The sequence below is a fragment of the Ammodytes marinus genome (genome assembly GCF_949987685.1).
Source record: "Ammodytes marinus genome assembly, chromosome: 16".
NCBI classification, from domain to species: Eukaryota; Metazoa; Chordata; class Actinopteri; order Uranoscopiformes; family Ammodytidae; genus Ammodytes; species Ammodytes marinus.
Window position 1 is genome coordinate 16,658,693 of NC_137220.1, and position 21,143 is coordinate 16,679,835.

The 21,143-nt window shown below is 40.4% G+C and overlaps 1 protein-coding gene across 2 annotated transcripts in view; it reads left to right on the top strand.

Annotated features, from left to right (window-relative positions):
• clec16a (C-type lectin domain containing 16A) overlaps positions 1-18,898 on the top strand; it is a 36,477-nt gene extending 17,579 nt beyond the window's left edge. Inside the window, exons 11-23 of one of the 2 annotated variants that reach the window (XM_080044707.1) lie at positions 288-402; positions 493-593; positions 1,243-1,362; positions 1,637-1,746; positions 3,548-3,592; positions 6,137-6,187; positions 6,283-6,411; positions 6,661-6,781; positions 12,425-12,576; positions 12,679-12,883; positions 14,833-15,003; positions 16,485-16,622; positions 18,315-18,898. In XM_080044707.1, the coding sequence (XP_079900833.1) occupies positions 288-402; positions 493-593; positions 1,243-1,362; positions 1,637-1,746; positions 3,548-3,592; positions 6,137-6,187; positions 6,283-6,411; positions 6,661-6,781; positions 12,425-12,576; positions 12,679-12,883; positions 14,833-15,003; positions 16,485-16,622; positions 18,315-18,814 (1,958 nt within the window). In that variant the 3' untranslated portion in view covers positions 18,815-18,898. The remainder of the gene's footprint in view (positions 1-287; positions 403-492; positions 594-1,242; positions 1,363-1,636; positions 1,747-3,547; positions 3,593-6,136; positions 6,188-6,282; positions 6,412-6,660; positions 6,782-12,424; positions 12,577-12,678; positions 12,884-14,832; positions 15,004-16,484; positions 16,623-18,314) is intronic. The other variant, XM_080044708.1, reaches the window with a different exon arrangement.
• Positions 18,899-21,143: the final 2,245 nt, after the last annotated feature.

Genomic DNA, 21,143 nt, shown 5'->3' on the forward strand with positions numbered 1-21,143 from the left:
GATTTCATCACTTTTTGCACCAGTGAAGGATGAGAAGGAAGCACTTCAGATTGTACATTCACAATCACTGGTCACAAGAGGGTTTTTTTTTTCTCCATAGCTGAGATGTGTGTTTTGTTTTTGTGTGATGTGTATGTGAATAGTATCAAAAAATATTGAACATACACTTCACATTTGTGGACATTGATTTCTCTTAGTAAGTCCAAAGTGTGTGTGTGTCTGTCTGTCTGTCTGTCTGTCTGTCTGTCTGTCTGTCTGTCTGTCTGTCTGTCTGTCTGTTCACACAGAGATAGAGATGGTGGTGATGGAGAAGTGTAAAGTGTCAGCAGAGCTGACGGAACAGAACATCACTGATGAAGAGAAGACGGCTGCAGCCACCCGCACACACACACAGAGGAGCAGGTACATGTACACACTCAACTGTTAGCTCTACAAGTGGAAAGAATGAATATAAGGTAATATGGACTGATATTATCTTCTTTCTTTCCGCAGGCCGTTCTTAGACATGGTGTACAGCGCTCTCGACTGCACCAACGATGATTACCACGCCCTGTTTGTCCTCTGCCTGCTTTACGCAGTCTCGCACAGCAAAGGTTCTTTTCTACTCATTTTTGCACACGTTCATTAATCTGGTTGGTTATAATGCTTCATTCTAGAAAGCTGGTTATAAAGATAATAGGTAACAGAATTGCAAAGTAACAGCAAACTGTTCATTTTCTACCTGTACATCTAAACAAATATTTTTCAAGATGCACTGTTTCCAGTTTATGTGGTACACCTAGCTAAAACAAACATTAACATTGTGGCAAGAGCTCGTACCTGCATAAAGGTTGTAAACTTTTTTTGATTAAATTGATCATTTTGGAGGATGTAGTTTGTGTTGCTGTTGTATTATTTTCTATCTTTTTTTACACTTCCAATTTCTATCAACAAGAGTGGCCTAAATATATACAGTAACTAAATAAAAATGCTCTCTTTGTTCAACATTAGCACAAACAACATCCCCCAAAATGGCCATACAGTTCAATAATCACCTCTCTGAAACAAAGGTGGTGCAAAGTTATTATTATCATTATGATCCAAAAATGTTAAATGACGCCACACGTCAGATTACAGTAGAGCAGGAGTAAACACATGAGTGTACAATAATCATCATCTTTTTTAGCAAACCTAAATCACAGAATAGATGTTTGTTACCAAATCTGCATGAACCTGTTTGTTAACCATTTGGTCTGTCTGTAGGTATAAACCGGGATCTTCTGGAGCGTCTGCAGTTGCCTGTTCCTGACCAGGTGAAAAGCTCCTACAGCCTGGTGCTGGTAGAGAGACTGATCAGAGCTATGAGCCAGGCATCACAGCCAGGTAACACTAACTTTAACACTAACTTTAACACACACACACACACACACACACACACACACACACACACACAGACAAGATGTTGTTAGACATACAGCTAAAAAAAATATATATTTACATTCATGATTTGCATATAAGACATTAACATTTGAAATATTATTATGTTTCTTTTGTGTTGTTAAATCATATATACTGTATATATATATATATTGTACTAATGTAATTATCCTAATTACTGATTTCTATGTTTCTCGTGTGTGTGTGTGTGTGTGTGTAGATGGTAGAGTGCGTCTGGCTACCATGGAGCTCAGCTGCCTCTTATTAAAGCAGTCTGTGCTGTCTGGAAGCACCTGTATAATCAAAGACGTTCATCTGGCCTGTCTTGAGGTACAGCACACACACAAACATGTTCATATACTGTTGACATAGCACTCAGGATCAATACTCTCAAACAATGAGAGTTTCAGGAATTAGGGATATGGCCGGGAAGAGGTTTTCCTCCTGTGTTGTAACACAACCCTTTTCTATGAAACATTATGACTTCCTCAATCTGTAACTGCGGGTTTTTCAAAGAGTCAAGAGTCATGACCAAAGGCTCTTTTCAGCAGAAGGTGAAGGGTTGATGGGTTTGATTATGATAAAAGGCTGGGAAAACTCCCTTTTGACTCTTCCTTCTCCTCAGACATTTCCCTGGCTTGCGCAGCACTTGATTTTTCTTCTGGGAATGTCTTAAAAAAATGTATATAACCTCTCTTACTTCAGGATAATCCTCCCCTCCTGTCTTTTTTCTTTGGTTCTTTTTTCTTTCTTCTCTGGACTTCCAGGAAATAGTTGTGAGACTGCTTGTGTAGTTTTTGTTTGTAGGATTTAATTTTTTCAAGCTGCCTGATTTGACTGAACTTTCAAAGTGAACTGAAACCAGACTATAGTCATCATGTTTCAGAGCAGTTCGGACCAGGTTTCACTTAGTATTGATATCAGTTGGTTTAACATCACTGGGAGTTTCTGCTTGACGAATTTCCCACCTCTGACACAGTGAAACATTAAGGAAGAGCCCCTTTCACATGGGACATTGTTCCTTTTATTTATTCAATCAATAAATAGTTTATTTCTGTCAACTTGTGACTCCTGTTGGCTCTGTGTGGGTGAAATTCCAGAAAACTGACCCCAAACAAATAATAATTCAGACAATATTGTTTTAAGTTGGCCCGGGCCCCTGCTCATGTTCTTCCCAACCTACTTAGGGGAAATGGCTAACTTAAATCATCATATCTTAAATCTTCAACAGGAAAACAGGTCAGTATTTCCTTGTTTTAGTTTATTGAGTGTAAATCACGTGCGGCTACACATTGTTAACAGATTACCGTATCCAAAACTGCATGGAACAATCCCCCCTCCATCTCTCTGACTCTGATTTCTGTGAAAACCAGGGCCTTTATTGACTTCAAAGAATTGCCTTCCATTACACAAGACAGGATATATTAGTATTGCCTAACAGTTGAAGTAATCATATCTAATTCCTATGTCATGTTTTACTTGTTATTACTCATAGTATTATTGTTAGACCAGTCTCACCATTTCCCAGGAACATTCATTAGACATAAGATCCATGTTGTTCTGTTTCTTTGTTTTAAATATAGCACTGGAGCATTTCAGTTTTCACTCTGTTATATTATTGCTATATTGTCAAAGAGATTTGTGGGCGGCAGTGGCGGAGTGGGTAGGGAGGTCGCCTCTGGTGTGCAGGAGGTTCGATCCCCCGTCTCCCCGCCACATGTCGAAGTGTCCCTGGGCAAGACACTGAACCCCGAATTGCTCCCGATAGTTAGCTTAGTTAGCTTAGCACCCTAGTGCTAAGCCTACCCTGCGTGGTAGCTGCTGCTATCGGTGTATGAATGTGTGTGTGACTGGGTGAATGTGTACAAAAACAATGTAAAGCGCTTTGAGTCTGTGATAAACGGAGATATAGCGCTATACAAGTCCATTTACCATTTACCATTTCAATTAGTGAAGTTTGTTGTTGAGCAATGGCCTGGGAAGATGACAGTGATTTTTTCTGCTTTGTCCATTTTAATCTATAAATATTTAAGGGACAATATAGTAAGGTGGTATCTGAAAATTACTTTTACTGTGTGTGTCTGTGTGTTTCATATTGTTTACACTTGTTTGTGCACGTTTGTGTTTGCAGGGTGCTAGAGAAGAAAGTCTGCATCTACTACGGAGATTCTACAAGGTTAGTGTGCACACTGCACAGCAACACACACCAGTACCGACACTCTTAAGGATAACCAGACACTAATCAACCGAATGCACACACACATATACACCACTAACCTACAAAAGTGAGTGCTTCTCTCCCATCTGCCCAAACATATTCAGTATGTATACACATAGCATAAATAATGACAAGTTAATGAAACTGAGATCTGAAAACGCACACTCGGACCAGAGTCAGATTGTCACTGTCTTAATTGTATTAATGCTTAATATTTAGCATTTTGCAGAATATAATTTTGCTGACATAGTAAACCTTTGCTTCTCTGCCTGTTCAGACAAAGCCCATCTGATGATACAACCAGTTCTTCTTAAAAACAATTTATCAACAAAAGCTGCATCAAAATCCATCTTTTAGGTCTCTTTTTGTCCGAGACTTTTACAATTTGTGCGTTTGTGTCCACTGATTATAATTGAAAACCGTTTCCCTGAAAGTCTAATAGGTAAAACTGAAAGTGTTTCCCATGTGTACTATACAACGTTATTTTTATCGGCATTGGCAAAATGCCCATAGCGCAGTGCTTTCTGTTTCACTCTGACTCTGTATGGATATCAGTTTTGGAATCAGTCACAGGAGTTTGTTTTGTTTGATTGACTTTACATTCAACCATCCGAACCAGGGAGGCAGCTATGTCAGCATTAAGGGAAAAGGCCACTATGATCAACACACTTGATGACACCAAACATAAGCTTTCTGATGAAAAATAAGAGTTTTAAATGATTTTCAGATCCTGCTTCAACAACTTTGTGGTTATATTGTAAACAACAAAGGTGGAATGATGAATCTTATTTAATAAAATGTTCCCATAATACATTCACAAATCTTTATCCGATAACAGTAATAAGACATGTTACAGAAGAAAACATTGGATGTTTAAATATATCTTCATTTTGTAAACGTTAAACTTTCCTCGTTCAATAAATCTGTCAATCTATTGAATGTTTTATTGAAGCCTTGTATCAGGGTTGTTGGATAAAGAAATGGTGATGACAAACATCGCCACTATCTCTGTTCTGTACGAGTCCACGCTCCTCTGGCCATGTTCTCACCACTTGACTTATCTGTCCAGCATTTCCTGTTTTGGTTCACAACATCTTTGTGTAGATGGCATGTAATTTAAGAAATCCTCTCCAATTCCTGTAATCATTCAGATGAGCATGAAAGTTTCACTTCCCCCTGATGATAAACACTCTTTGTTTAGTAAGTTACTGTTTTTTTTTTGAGTGCGTAAGAAGACAAATATGGTTACACTGGGAAACTGCCAAGAACCAGAAATGTAAACCTGAGCGCAAACAAAAGAAAATGAAAATCATTATCCCTACAAAAACTGATATGCATCAAGAACATATTGTGAGTGTGTCAGTGTGCATACTACCATACTCTGCACTGCATGCACATACTTGCAAGGAAAGATCAAGTAGTAAATAGAAGGAAAACATTGTGTCCAGGACACAGCTGCAGCTTGCTAAGTTAAGATGTGCATTAATGAATTCCACGGCCATCAATTTTCCACACATTCTTTGGTTTAGTATTAAAGCCACTACGAGTAACATGGCACGTTGGCGTCCCCTTTGGACAAAAGCGGTTGTATTTTTACGACGCCCGCTGTCGCAAAGCTGTTTTCTAGCTCGTGCCAGGCGTGCGAGTGTGAACTGAGAAGGGCGCAATATAGTGCATGTCCGTGTGTTGAAAGTGTGAGGACTCTTTTCGTCTCTGTGAGAGTGGTTTTGACACTGCATCAACTAATGCCAGTCAGTGCTACACACACCTGATTGCAATGAGTTGATGCAGCAGCGTCACCTAACTACTCTCTCTCACGGAGCTGAAAGATTACGTGTCCCATGTCCTCACAGAAAGCGAATGAACGAGAGACGGCAGTTAGTATGGATCACGATGAGGTAATGTGTTTGTGTTGTTGATGTAAATAATTTCAGATAATGGTTATTTGATGATGGTGAAGCAAAGCAAACTTTGTGTTAGTACCAACCGCTCATTCATTTAGGAGTAAACATTGCAGTCTAGTTTCGCTCTCGTGAAATTGTATACACGTTGCTTGGCAACGCCCTCATCCCGCCCGTAGCCTATATCACTCTCCCTTTTAGCTTTTCTTCATTGCATTCTCTTTTGTTTCTTTAATGGTTCAGCCCGTTATCAGTCATTATGACGAAAAATAACTGTCTCAAACAAGGCTTCCGCTCCCCTTCCCTCACCTGGAGGGATAGGCTTCTCAAATCGCGTTGCAGCGCCACACTGAAATCTGCGTCCAATACGGATATGTGATCATAGAGCATGCACGAGCGAACCGAAAATCGGACTGGGTGTGCGACCAGACCAAAAGCAGTAATAAAAACTATATAAAAACGTCTTTCTTTGCACTGATGGTCTCGTTTGCTGTTAAAGGTAATTCATGATTATCAGAGGAAACATGAGGCTGTTTAAAATATATTTAAATGTTACTCGTAGCCGCTTTAACTGGCTTCCAATGTTGTCATGTCATCACAGGGCGAGGAGATCTTTCTGGACATGTTTGAAGATGAATACAGGAGCATGACGGTTAGTTGGCTTTTATTTTGGACTTGTTTGTTACTATCTCAATGAAAAGTGAAACATGATTTTAGCTGAGCTTATGACACGTGTGTGTGTTGCAGAGTAAACCGCTGAATGTGGAGTATCTAATGATGGATGCCTCAATACTGCTGCCACCCACCGGTACCCCTCTGACTGGCATCGATTTTGTCAAGAGACTGCCCTGTGGGGACGTGGAGAAGACACGCAGAGTACGTCCACACAAACAAGACACACACACACACACTCGTCCACATTGCGTGTCAAAAATTAAAATATCTGCTGCTTCTTGAGGCCTTGAGAAAATCAATTAATTAAAACACTTGTAAGAATGATGGTAAACTCTCACCTGTTTTTTTTGTAGTACTTTTTATTATTTAGTTTTTTTCATTAGCATGTCTTAGTGGCAGTTTCAATTCAAACATCTCTAACTGTGTTTTGTGCTGGAACTCTGTGCACAGGCGATCCGTGTCTTCTTCATGTTGCGATCCTTATCGCTTCAGCTTCAGGGAGAACCTGAAACGCAGCTGCCTCTCACCAGATCTGAAGATCTTATCAAGACAGATGACGTCTTAGACCTCAGTAAGAGACACACAAACACAGGCATACTGTATTCAGTACAAAACTACAACAAAGACTACTGGGCGGCTTTAATATATCCACTTTTGAGAAATGTATTCAAACTTCAGGGTGGGCAAGGGAAACATAAAAGACAACATTTTGACTAATTCCATTTACAGTGGTGATGATTAACAGCTTTCAACAATCTATGTGAGGCATACAATTATTTTTCTCTATCAGATGTACTCTCGGCAAAGAAAGCATTAGATTAGAACACAGTTGTACGAGTGCAGTTAATAATACAGAGACATATAGCATGCAAATATTAAGATATATAACCACAACGACACAGGGATGAGCATACAGACACACTGTGCAAAGCTTTTCACACACTGATAGAACCTGAGCAATCTTCTCTTACTGTACACAGGTGTATAGATGACGTTTTGGAAACTTGCTCGTGGTTAGCTCTGTGGTGCAGGATATCACTAGAATTGAGTGCACAAATCTTGCAAAGCTGTAACTTGCAAAGCCAATTGACACAGAACTGTTTATCTGTCAATTCTTGCCTTTTTGTTTATCATTTATTTATTAATATACTGTTCTTTTTATATTTAATACAATCCAGTGCAGACGCCCCTGTTCTGAAACATTAAGATAAGAGTAAGTCAGAAGATGTAGTGCAGCAGCAAACATGTCTTTGTGCAGGCTGCAGCCTTTTCATCTTTGAATCAGGAGACCAAACAGAGGTTTTCTGTCCACAAAGTATCTACAACCTTTGAGGAAATGTGCTCTATGATCATCATGGGTGTTATGCTACTTTCCTCTCATTACAATCACCAATTAGTTTAAGGACAACATAATCTCAGAATATTTGCACACTTAATGCTGCTATCACAACACTGTTATGCATTTCCACTTCATCCACTCCAATCAAGTAATGTTGCCCACCCTAGAGCAATGGAACAAGCGACCACACTTTCTTCTTCTTAGTCTCTGAATAATGTGGAATTGCCCTTTTAAAACTTCATATTTTCAGTCCCACTTAAATAATCACAATGTCAGAATACAGTGGATACAATTTTACTCTGTTTACTCCTTTAGCTTTCGCTCAGGGTAGAGTTGAAGGGTAGACAATAGGGCCACCTTTCCCTTTTGAAATGAGTCTATGCCCTCATTTTATTCCAAGGTTATGTTAATGAGAATAACATCTCAGGGGGAAAAAGTAACTCTTGTGCGGATGAAGGTACACTGGAACATACTTAAGCAATATCACATGAGAGGGAGCATGTTGTCGCTCTATATCAGCGCTGCTGTGATTCGGTCGTAGGTACGAGGCCGCAGGCCGAGTGCCGAAGAGAAACACAGCAGCGCTGATATAGAGCGACAACATTGCGACCTCGAGTGTGATATTGCTTTTATACAGCAGTTTTACAACTTAAATTCACAAGTTAACTTTAAAATGTGATCTTTAATCAATTAAGAATGTATTTGCTTCCGCCAACACAAATAGTCCGACAACAGCAGTCAGAGCGGAGCGCGTTGCTGAGCAACGTGTCAACAACTTTACGGGAGTGAGCTCGTCCTGCTTTGTTTACTCTGGTAACATTAACCACGGCGGCCCGATGTTCTGTTAAAATCACCAAAGTAAAGGAACGGTGGATTTTAATCTAGTTGGTGATAAGGTCCGCTGCCCATTCCAAACCCCCGCACTTCATTTCCCGGAGTTTATGAGTGTATTTCGGCCCGGGGAAAGTAACGTTATACAATGAGGTGGGAAAGCTAGGCTAGGCTAAAGCTATGCAGCGGCCGGATCGCGTCCACTCGTATTATTCAGCAGCCTGAGTTTATCTCCACACACTATTGTTGTCTTCAGTAACGTGAGTGTGAGCGACTACCGCACACTGTCTCTGTCTGTGTGTGGCAGCGATGCCCTCTCAAATGGGAGAGACTCGCCACAGTCAACCTGAGTCACAGACACACAGTTTACACAAGTGAAGCTCCGGCTCGTCAGTGAGCGGACTGATTTTGTCAGTTTGGTGAACAGTCAGAGTGATGTAGTTCGCTCATATCAGCACTCCTTCAGAACGCATAGAACGTCTCTCGTCCAATCAAATCACTCGCTCAGAACCACTGCTGTATAATCTGTGGTAATGCCCCAGGATTAATCAATATTGGAAGAAGATTCACTGTTACCTAGCCAATGTTATTAAAAGGCAATCTGTGCTTCGTTCTAAGTTATACACTTACCGGCCACTTTATTAGGTATGCCTTTTAAATAGCTTGTAAAAACAAAAAGCTTATCAGCCATCACATGGCAGCAGCTCAATGCATTTAGGCATGTAGACGTGATTTAAAATGGTTAAAGTGGTGGTAGGTATGCCTTTAACATTACTTCTTAGAATTACGTAGAAGCATTCATTGTAAATTCCACGGGGTGGTTTACTTAGCAGCGATGACTGTACCAATATGTCGCAAGTGTAGGCAGTCCAAGCCTTTAATGGTTATCATATCATCTGTGATGACTGAGCTGCAGTTTCGGTGCTTTTTTGGAAACACATTTGCCGAACGATCTATGACGTAAACCAAAAGTGGCCTGGTGAATGGATGGATCTTGCTTGAAACCGCTGTAATAAGCTGATATCAGCTGACCTAGTTTTGATTCTGGAAAGACTCTTCTGATGGATGTGTTTTGTGGTGAAAGCTTTTTAATTGTTCCCCAAACCCTGATGGTGGTAGTAACACACCTTATTCTAATGTTTTCTTAATGTCCCTCTTTTGGGAGGAGGTGGGTCTCAACCTGGAAACATACCTATTGAAACTAACTCAGTGGTTGAAACTGTTTTAATGATTCCAAATACAAAATGTTGACATTCTGTGGCAGATTGTAGGATATGATGGCCTTAAGTAGCTGTCATAGGTGTGACATGGCTTCCAGTAACGTTCTGACAAATATCATTTGATACAATCTCTGTTCAGTAATTACAGTTACTTGTCTTGTTGGGTTTAGTCCTCTGTTTCTTTTCTCACTGTCATTTTCAGTGAACCCAGGTGGTTGACTAAGATCACACTCTTACTGAGTAATTGTGGAGGGGGTTCCTCATTGGGGATTCAAACCTTAAATTTTTAACCACAAACTTCTTTTTTTGGACCATTCGGCTACCACATGGTCCATTTCAACACATCATCTGGTAACTGTTGAAACACATACCGTTTTCGGGGGCGCCCTTAGCTCAATTGGTAGGGCGTCCCCCCCATGGGCCTCGGCCAGCAGCGGACCCGGGTTAGAAGGTCTCGTTGAATTCCCATCAAGAGAAACGTTGCCTAAACGTTGCCTAAACTGTAATACAAGCATACCTATTCCTGGTTCCATGCGGGCTCAAAGGAAAATGTCCTTTCTTCCGTTTTTTTATTTTATTTTATCTGTGTACCTTCAGTAATGTTCTTGCAGACTGATAAGGGACACTCGGTAGCTGAAAGGAATACTTGAAGGGACATGGCTGAACACATACTGATGGTCAAGGCTGGCAGTTTATCACTCCACTGTTGTCTGTTTCTTTTCACTGAACAGCTCAGTCAGTCATATTTCAGTTGATGCTGGCAAGATACGACTGTGTGGTTAAAGAAAGAGAGGGTGTCCTACTTTATTTTGTTCGTCGTCCAAGGCAGAGAAACGTAATAAAAGAACCAAATATCCAAAGAAACATCAATATTCCTTTAGTTCTTGACTTCCTTCTTCTGGGAAGAGGAGTTCATGTAAATATTCACATGACTAATACCTGGAAAAATATTTGTCCTGTTGAACCAAATATATAGAAATGTGTCTGTCTGGATGAAAGTACCTTCAAAACAAATGCAGTCATTAAAACCCTCATTGTTTCAACGACCCTCCCCCCCTTTAATAGTCAGTTCTATTAATTGTCCCACGTTTTGGAGCCGTTTTGACCACAGAACTTGACCCATTCCAGCCTCCCGGTTGTCACAAGTTAAGTAGACGTTGGGGGTGGGAGGGTTTTTTCCCCAGCTGGTTCTGGGGATTCAAGCTTTCAAAACTTCCCCAAGTCTCCCTCACCATTTGGCTTTTAGCATCGCTTTGCTATCATTGTAAATCGGGGACCACCTCTCCAGCTGCAGGTACTTTTTGCTTCTTTCTGTTTTTTTCTCTGGCAAGTGGCAACCCCCGTTGATCAAATAATATTGTGTAGAGATGATGCGGTATTACCAAGAGGCCACATGTGATTTTAAATACAAGTCACTGTATGTGCATCAACAGTTCTCTGGCCTTGAGAGAAACACCAAAAGTAGTGAAAAATAGTTCATACTTCGAGTAAGAATACTACAGCACAGAAGGGCTACTTAAACAAATAAAACCTCAAGTGTGCTCAAGGACATGACTCCAACAAATTTCCCACTTAAACCATTAGTCGCATACCAGATAAAAGATGAAGTGGTCAGGATTCTTGAGAAAAGAAAACAAGAAACCCGACCATATAAAGTGGAAGGAACATAAGTGAGACTATGGGAGATAAATAAGTTAATAGGGGGTTGCTGTACGTCACTGTGATGATACTAGTTTATATTAAGACTAGAGCCAATGAGAGTGGCTGAAATTTTATTTCAAATTTAGTTGTGTCACATCAGGTCACTAGTTGCACATTGCAGAAGGTGTTGTGGTTAACTGAAGTGAAGCTGCTGAGGTGTGGGCTGACCATTTCTTTATTGTCTTTCTAACCTAGACGCGTGGGAGAACAAGCTTATCTGTCCTTTCAAGTGCGTGGAGCTGTCTGTATGTTTTGACTGGCTGTGTGCTTCTCCATGCCGGCTGTATGAATATGTTTGTAGACAAAGGTCAATCACAGCTCAGTAGTTAAACAAAATAAAACACTTTATAATTAACAGGTAGATAAAAACTGGATAAACAGTGTTTTAGGGATTGCACTTTTGTACACTTTCAGCATGCAAGGATTTTTTTGTGGCCATATTTAGTTTGAAGGTTTTTCTAAAGGAGATGAATCATTGTATTCATTTGCTACAATAAACAGAAGTAGTCTGTTTTAAGCTTCAGTTTCCTCATTTGATGTGTTTTTTGTACTTGTAGTTAGTATGTACCCCACCTTACCCGTGTGTGTCGTAGTTGATACATTTTTAGTTAAGTGATGCGGTATTTCTGATCCATATAATCCGGCACCAAGAGTTATTGTTTGAATCAGTGACTTTTGCTATAAAAGCTCTTTAGTCTTAAGGCTGTTGTACAATGAGAGAGTAAGGCTTGGTCAATTAAATGTTTTACGCTGTGCTATGTATTTTACGACTACAGTGGACATGTCTATCAGCTGGCAATGTTGGATGGTTGGATGGTCCACCACTGTTGTCCTGACGTATATATCTCAACAACTATTTGGGGTTGGGTTTAGTACAGCCTCACACAAGTTCTAAAAACTACACAAACTGTTTTTCGTTGCCTACCAGTGGCACTGTAGTAGGATAGGTCTGAGCTGAAAAAAAAGTATACTGCTTTCTGCATAACTGAGTGTAATTATTCTATATTATTGTTACTTTATGTATTGGAGCTATTATTTTTGGTAATGTCACATATTGAGCCATACTTCGACCTGATTCTGTTGTGTATTTACCGTCATGTCTGTCACCTTTTCTTTTTTTCAGATAACAGTGACCTGATAGCCTGTATGGTGGTCAGTAAAGATGGCGGCCAGGCCCAGAGGTTCCTGGCAGTAGATGTGTACCAGATGAGTCTGGTCGAGCCAGAAACCAAACGCCTCGGATGGGGTGTAGTCAAGTTCGCTGGCCTCCTGCAAGTAAGAGCAAAACTGTTGTGTTCAAGTGTGTCTTTCTTTTAAAGAGGGGATTAAATGTTTCCGTCTCTCTCTCGCTCCTTAATGCTGTCCCTCTCTCATCAGGACATGCAGGTGTCTGGCGTTGAGGACGACAGCAGAGCGTTGAACATCATCATCCATAAGCCGAGCTCCAACCCGCACGCCAAGCCGCTGCCCATCCTGCAGGCCAACTTCATCTTCGCCGACCACATCCGCTGCATCATCGCCAAACAGAGGCTGGCCAAGGGTCGCATCCAGGCCCGACGCATGAAGATGCAGAGGATTGCAGGTGAGTGACCAGGAAGCTTTCTGGACAGCAGAGTGGAATTAAAGCTGGGGTATGTGATTTCTGATTGGTCAAAATTAACATGAGCATGAGCACTTTGACCAATCAGAGCGAGGATCCGATTCTTTAAAAAAAAAAAAAAACGATTCTCTGTTCTTATTGGCTGTTGGGACTGTCCATTCACTTTGGCACCGACGTTGTTGGTGTAGAGCGTGTCAGGGAGGGACCAAAGAGAACAAGTGGAGCTTTGTATGCGTTGTATGTTCTCTACAATTACAATAAAGAATCTTATCGTATCAGAGTGGCTGCCTTTTGTCACAGAGTGTTTAAGAAGCACTCTGAAAACGAAAGTAAAGCACAGTAGTTTTTACATGAAATCACATGAGATGTTAAACAGATAGTGAAAACTAAAAACAGAAACACTGAAAAAATTTAACAATGAATAATCGCATACAATTTCAGACAAATCCAAATATTGTGGTTAATTATTAATCACTTGTTTAAAATGAGTAGAAGTGAAACTACAGAAGTGAAAGCTAATCACTTTAGGAGCTCCACATAATCATTTCCCTGAATCAGACAGTGTCCTACTTCACAACTAATGTTGGTGATCTGAAAGTTAAATGTACCTTTTTGAAAGTGTTTCAAATAATACACCACTCTAAAAGGTCTAAATTATTTTGTGAATATTTGCCTATGCTTATTTACTAGGGATGGGGCCGATCCGATCCAGTATCTGTAAAAAATAAATAAAAAATTAGATTTTGTATTTTTTTTTTCTATGAAAGAGCGAACATGCACCGACGTTCGGTGGAGGGAGAGAGGACACCACTTTCTAGTTAGACATACAGTCAGTTTGTTAGCCAGTTAGCTAACCAAAGCTAACCCAAGTCAATGAAGTGGAGAGGCTTCTGCACTGTGACAAATTCTACTATGTAAAATACAGCCAGAGACAGAAAGACTGTGCAGACAAACACACCACACCACCACATATTCTAGTGGGGCAGAAGTGATCATTGAGAAGGATTATTTTTGTGTGACTCTATAATTGATATTTTCATTAAAATATTGCATAGTCTGCCTTTTAAGATAAACCTAAATGCATTTGTGTATATATCTTGCTCTTTTAAATTAGAATTGCTTAAGCATTCCTAACCTTACACATAACATCACCACCAACAAATTTTTTTTATAATAATTTGGATATCGTATCGGACAGTATCGGTATCGGCCGATATCCAAAACCCAGATATTGAAATCGGATCGGAACTAAAAATAGTGGATCGGTGCATCCCTATTATTTACCCCCCTATGAAAAAGGTGCTGCTCTACACAGAAGTGTGTTCATTCACGTTTAAAATAAATCAAGACTCTTTTTGTAAGGTAATCAGTGTGTTTAGTGTTGGATTTACCCACCATTAATCACTTGTACTTCCCTTCCATAGGGTCTGAATCGTCACGAAAGTAATGACAAGATATCTGAAATCTTGCCAATGCAGCAAAGTCAAGGAGGATGTGAATCCTGCCAAAATAGCCACAAACTGTTTCAGATTATCTCATCGACTAAACAGTCCCACATGTTTGCACCATTTTTCTCCAAGTCAGACATTCTCTCCCCCAGTTAAGAATTGACTCCCTCCAGAACATAAAGCAGAACCCCTTCTCTTGACTTTCAAATTAAAGGAATAGTTCAACATTTTTTATTTTAAGCTTGTTGCCTCACTCTCAGGGGCAAGGCAAGGCGGAACAAGTACTTTAACCATGCCTGCATTTTTTTTAAGACATGGGTAAAGATTGTTCATCACTTGGCTCAAATACTAGACGTGAATAGGAAGTATTAGCCTGCCTCCACCGACAGTCAGAAGAAAAAAGTAATACTTTTAGTCCCCAATCTTGACAGTGTGTGTGCTATATATTATATTTTCCATCACACTCTGCATCTCTGTATGCAGCTCTGTTGGACCTTCCGGTGCAGCCCAGTGCGAGCGAGGTCTTGGGTTTCGGCCAGACGTCCAGTGCTTCACCCAGCGGCCTGCCTTTCAGATTCTACGAGCAGTCGAGACGGGCCCCCAACGACCCCACGGCGAATAGACCAGTGTTTGCATCCGTAGATAAAGTGCCAGGTGACCTACAGATAACCACAGTTAACTGCCTACACATGCTGTTTAAGCATGTACAGGACTTTGGAGATCAAGAAACACATCTTTTTATGCTTCTTTTACGGCTTTACATCGACAAATGATGAAAGTCTACGTATAAGATACATTCAACCCTAATTCCCCAAAAATTGGGATGGTTTGTAAAACGTACATAAAACAGAATGTGATCATTGAAAACATCAAGTTGAAAACAATACAAAGGCACTATGTTTAATATTTTACCCTATCTATTTCATGTGTTTCAGAAATATATGCTTATTCTGAATTAGATGCTAGCAACACATTTCAAAAAAGTTGGGACAGGGGCATTAAAAGACCGGGAAAACTGCAGAATGTTTAAAAAAAACACCCATTTAGAACATTACTCACATAAACATTTTAACTGGTAACAAGTGATATTATCATGAAGGATATTAAAGGGGCATCCCATAAAGATTCAGTCTTCACAAGCAATAATGGTGAGGCTCACCAAATTGTAAACTGCATAAGAAAAGTGTCCAACAGTTTAAAAACAACTTTACCGCAAATAATTGAAGGATTTCACCATCTTCAATACATAATATAATTAAAATATTTAGATAATCTGGAGAAATCTTTGCCCGTAAGGGGCAAGGTCCAAAATTAAAATTAAATGCCCATAACCTCAGGTGGCATGGCACTGTATTAAAAAATTACATGATTTTATAAAGGATATCACCACATGGGTCTTCAGAAAACCATTGTCAGTAAATACATTTTGTCACTACATCCGAAAATGCAAGAAAAGACTCTACCGTGCAAGGTGAAAGCCATTTATCAACAACATCCACAAATGCTGCTGACTTCTCTGGGCTTAGACTCATCCTAGATGGACTTACGCAAAGTGGAACAGTGTGCTGTGGTCTGACGAGTCTGCATTTCATATTGTTTTTGTAAATCATTGAGGTTGTGTCCTCTGGGCTCAAGAGGAAAAGGACCATCCAGATTGTTACCAGCGCAAAGTTGAATGCCATCATCTGCGATGGTATAGGGTTGGGTTAGTGCAGCTTTTATTTGAGTCAGCTTGTGTTAAAATGTATTTATAGCCACTTCAAAGGACAACCAAAGCAATGTTTTCACCTACAGGGCAGTTTTTTCCAATGAATCACCATGTGCTGTGTGTTTTGGTTAAATTACAGTGATACTTAAATGTGGTTTCAATCAATGTTAAGTGGATCCTTCTTAAACAAAAACAAAAAATAACACATACGGTATGCCAAAAATTGGACCTGACACATAAATTACATGATTTGTGTGTATATATACTGTGTGCCACACAATAATTCACATTCTTAAGTTGTGTTTTGCAACAATTATCTGATGATATCAGGGCTAGATTGGGCCAGGATGAAATATTTCCCAACCATAGTAACACATGCGTGTATGTCTGTGCGTGTGTGTCTATGTCCATGTGCAACCATTTCTAGGTTTTGCAGTGGCTCAGTGTGTGTCTCAGCACAGTCCCTCACCCCTCTCCTCCCCCTCGCCTCCCTCCAGTGGGAGTGGGAGCACAGGAAGATGTGACTCTGTTACTGCAAGCACTATATCAGCTCAGAGCCCCACAGGTAGCTCACACAGTACACTCACCTTCCCTGCATGCATAGACACACATTAACAAGCACATCCGCTATAATATAATATACAGCCTTAGTCTGGACTGTAATGTAGATCAATCATTTTGAGAGATTAAAATCCCATACATTTTATGCATAGAAAGAGTCATTTGTAACATTTTAACAAAGCTATACTTCATATGAAGCTGAGGTGTGGTTAACACAGTATATCTGCACTATACAGCACAAACATACCAACTATACACACATAGAGTATTGAGTATAAGTTTACACACAAAACCACAAACCCCTTAACGATTGACCATTGAAGTACCTAAAGGTCACACAGGGAAATAAGCCTCTCCATTTGAAGAGGTGTTCCAGGGCGTATGCACATTAAGCTTGGTTTGGAGCACATAATGTCACGTTGAACTGAACCAAATTGAACTCAGAGCAGGCAAGATGAACAGAAGTGACTGACGATTTAGAAACTCGATCTTATATAGTTGATAAAATGAACAGGGTTCCTGATGGTTACAGGTTGTTAAACATCCCTTTTGTTACATATTTACATAAACATATGATTGGATGTTGCTTGCTTACAAATGAATGTAGTAGCATCTCTAAGTTGTACTAAATTGGTTAGGCACATCACTGCTAAGTTTACTCATAAATCATTATAAGAGTGTTTTGTCTCATTCAAGTATCCATTCATGCTCGGTTCTTTTGAGTGCATGTGTGTAGACAGTGGGTTTTTCAGACTTTGGCTGTGGTTTCATAACTGCAGCTAGTATTCAAGTATTGAAAACGGCGCATTAAAAATAGCTTTGTTCAATAACATAACAAATTCCATTTCGAACTGTAAGCTATCTTGAGCGGTTGGTTCTGATTTTGTTAATTGGACATTACTATTGTTAAACAGTTTTGTTCTACCTCCCGTACTGCACCATTACACTATAACAATGTAAGTATGTTAACATAGGCGTTTACATCATAGTCTATAGGAGTTCTTTTGTAGCACTGCCCACACAAACTATGCAGTAAAACGTGTTCCTGCAGCTCCCTATAGCACTTACTTGTGTAGTGTTTCCACCCTATACTTCTGCCCAGAAGCTTTTCTTTACCCCTGATACACTTGAACCATCCCCGTCATATTAGAATGGATTTGATTAGCTTTTAATGCTTAAGCAACATAAATGAACGAAAATATCTACATTCGGCTTGATTTTTACTTTACTTGTGTTCCTTTTTCTTACGTTCATGCAAAACAACACTTAGGCAAGGTCCTTGCATGTTAAAAACAGGCAAAAAGTGAACTTCATAGTTCTCCTGAATGTTATCTAGACAAAGAATTTATTTTCTTTGCAGAATTGGGAATGTTGTGGAATTTCAGTTCAAATCCTTCCTCTGATTTCAAATGAGTTTTATTTATATAGCCCAATATCACAAATATACATTTGCCTCAGTGGGCTTCACAGACCTTACACAGTATTACAAAATGTGCCCCTTAGACTCTAAGCCCGACTGAGGAAAACCTTTAATGGGGAAAAATATTGAGAAACCTCGGGGAGAGTGACAGAGGAAGGGATCCCTTTTCCCAGTAGTGGTCATGTGAACAGAACAGACCGATAGAAAATCCCAGAGTAGTCCAATCATTGACAGCTCCCTCCCTCACTCTCTCTCCTCTGCTCTGCTCTCCTGTAGACGACGGTACGTTTCTGGAGCACACGCCGCCCTCCTCCTCTGGTGGAGAAGGGGAAGATGTAACGGTCTCCTCTGCTCCCCATGCCCCAGTGGCAGCTCTGGCCCTGGCCCCAAGCCTGACGCCGGCCTCCCAGCCAACCATCTCCCTCCTCACAGACCACAGTGCAGACAGCCTCAGTGTGGAGTCCCTCACACTGCTGCCGCCCTCAGACTCACCACACCTGCACCCCTACGCCACAGCCACACACTCACTCCACAGACCCGCCGCCGCCATCGCAGAGGAGGAAGAGGAGGGGCTTCAAGAGGAAGAGGGCTCGCCATTGGACGAGACGGTGAAAGAGGAAACCGCGACGACGGAATTGGTCACACCCACTGAAGTGTCCCCTGACGGAGGAGACGAGCCCGAAGGTGTCGACACATCTCTACAAGCTAATAGAGACGACTCTACTGAAGATGCAGAGATAGACGCTGACACACCAGACTCACCAGAACTGGATTAAGCAACACACACACACACACACACACACACACACACACACACACACACACACACACACACACACACACACACACACACACACACACACACAACACAAACACAAACACAAACACACAAACACACAGAGGACTATGTGTGATGTGAATAGTCTAAGGGGCTTTTTGGAAGCATCTCAACATTTGTGTTTGCACATAAAGAAAGACTCTTTGTACTCCCAGAGAGAACAGAGGACCAGACGGACAGCGCTCAAACTCAAGGAAAGGCTTAAAGCACATTTGGGTTCCTGTGCACTTGAGTGTGCCAGGTCGTGTTTTCAGCAAGCGTTAAAGGCGCGCAACCAGCAACCTTTTTTACTCATTCTGATCGATTGTCAGCTCAGAGACACACATGCTGCTGCTGTGAGCTGTTCATCCTTTATTGAAGTTTAAAAATATTCTATTCTATTTTTGTCTCTTACGTTCACAACAGTTTACCACTAGTGTTTTGCGGTGGTTACTCTATGCTCACACAAACACACACACGCTTTACATGCAGTACACACAGTCAGCTACACTTGCCTTTTAACCACTGCATGGAAGACCTGTTAGCATTAACTGCCATTGGGGGTGTTTGTGTTTGTGTGTGTGTGTGGGGGGGGTCTATGGGCTCAAATTTATCAGCCACTGTGTGTGTGTGTGTGTGTGTGTGTGCGTGTGTGTGCGCGTGTGTGTGTGTTCGTTCATTTAGTTTTGTCCCCATTGTTCCACGTGTTAAGTAAGGATCCATTGATTGACCATTTACTATCAGTGTCTTTTATAGAAAATGTATTAACCTGCAGCATCTCGAGCACAGAGGGAGCATATCTCATAGCTCACTTGTAGCTCACATTGAATCTTTAAAGTTTTGTGCAGGTAAAAGATTGGATGAATTCATCTTGGGAGGCAACATGATGTGTGTGAAAGCAGCTTTTTGATTGTCTTCACAGCCAGCGCAGTGTTTTCCATTATAGTTCATTTGGATTTGGATCTTTTTTTTTTTTTTAGATATAACGGTAATCAACAAACCTCAACCTCATTGGATTAGCTTTTTACTCCAACTTCCATTCTAGAACTTACTTCCCATAACCATACTTATCTTTCTGATAGAATGGATGATGTAAGAGATCCATTAAGATCCAGCCAATGCTTCGAAATAAGTGATACATTAGTTCTACAGAATGGATATCAGCTCATTGAGTAGTAGTAGTACATAATTAACTATACATTCATTCTCTACATAAAGCCTTCCAGACTGTAGTAACACGGACCTCCTTCTGCTATACTGACAAACGTTCATATTAAGAAAAATAGATAAAAAGTGAATTGTTCTTGTTTGATAAAGACACTCCGACAGACTCATAGAGTGATGCAGTTTAATAGCTATTGGTGATTTTAATGTGTGAACTTGAATATCATCCATCTCTTCGGTAACACTGGGTTGAATGTATCTGCTGGTTGCCCCCTCAGGCGCTGACCCAAGCTCAGTTTTAGTCACCATGTATCTGGGAATTCAAACTGAAAAAATGCTCTCACATGGAAAAGTATTAGTTTAATGTGGCTAGTACTATAAAAAAATATATATATAAGTTTTATGTATTGAACCAAAAGCCCGTCTTTGACAAAAACAACCTTACGATTTCTTCAGATGCTGCTCTTAGGTCAGTGTCCAGGGTCCTTTAAACAGCTGAACAAAAGCTTTACTTCTGCAATAAACTTAAGAGCTAACCAATGTGGGGAGAGATGAATGTAACTAGACAAGTTATCTCTCCAAACAGCGGTGTTACATGATCAATTTGAATGGGATTGGTGTATTTTATCTTTAATTAATGACTAGATTTGTAACTCTTAGGAACAGGGCACAGTCAGATTTGTTGGAACACATTTTCTTCCTGTCTTCTCTTCCCTTTTGAATCCTTTCTTTAACTTTTTCTCCCCTTTTGCTCTTCAACCTTTCGCTTTCCAGCTCTTCTTTTCTGTGCCGTTGTCACACAGCTTAAGTCTTAATGCTCGATCATTCTTATTTTTTAACTGTATAGTCGTGGACAAGTTTATAAAAGAGAGAGAGTCAGAGCAATACTTTCTTCTTTTTTGTCCGTCTCTTAGTATTTCCATCTTGCTACTGTAAATAGCAGAAGAATGATAGTGACGATCACTGAAGAGGCTTGGCACAATTTGTAGAAGCGATGCCGTTGGTTTGAAGGAACATGCACACGTGTTACCTGTCACTCCCGGCAACCTTTACCCCAAACATGCCATGACAAGCTTCCATTATTAAGTCTCCGATTGTAGTGTGCGTGTGTATGTAATATGTTT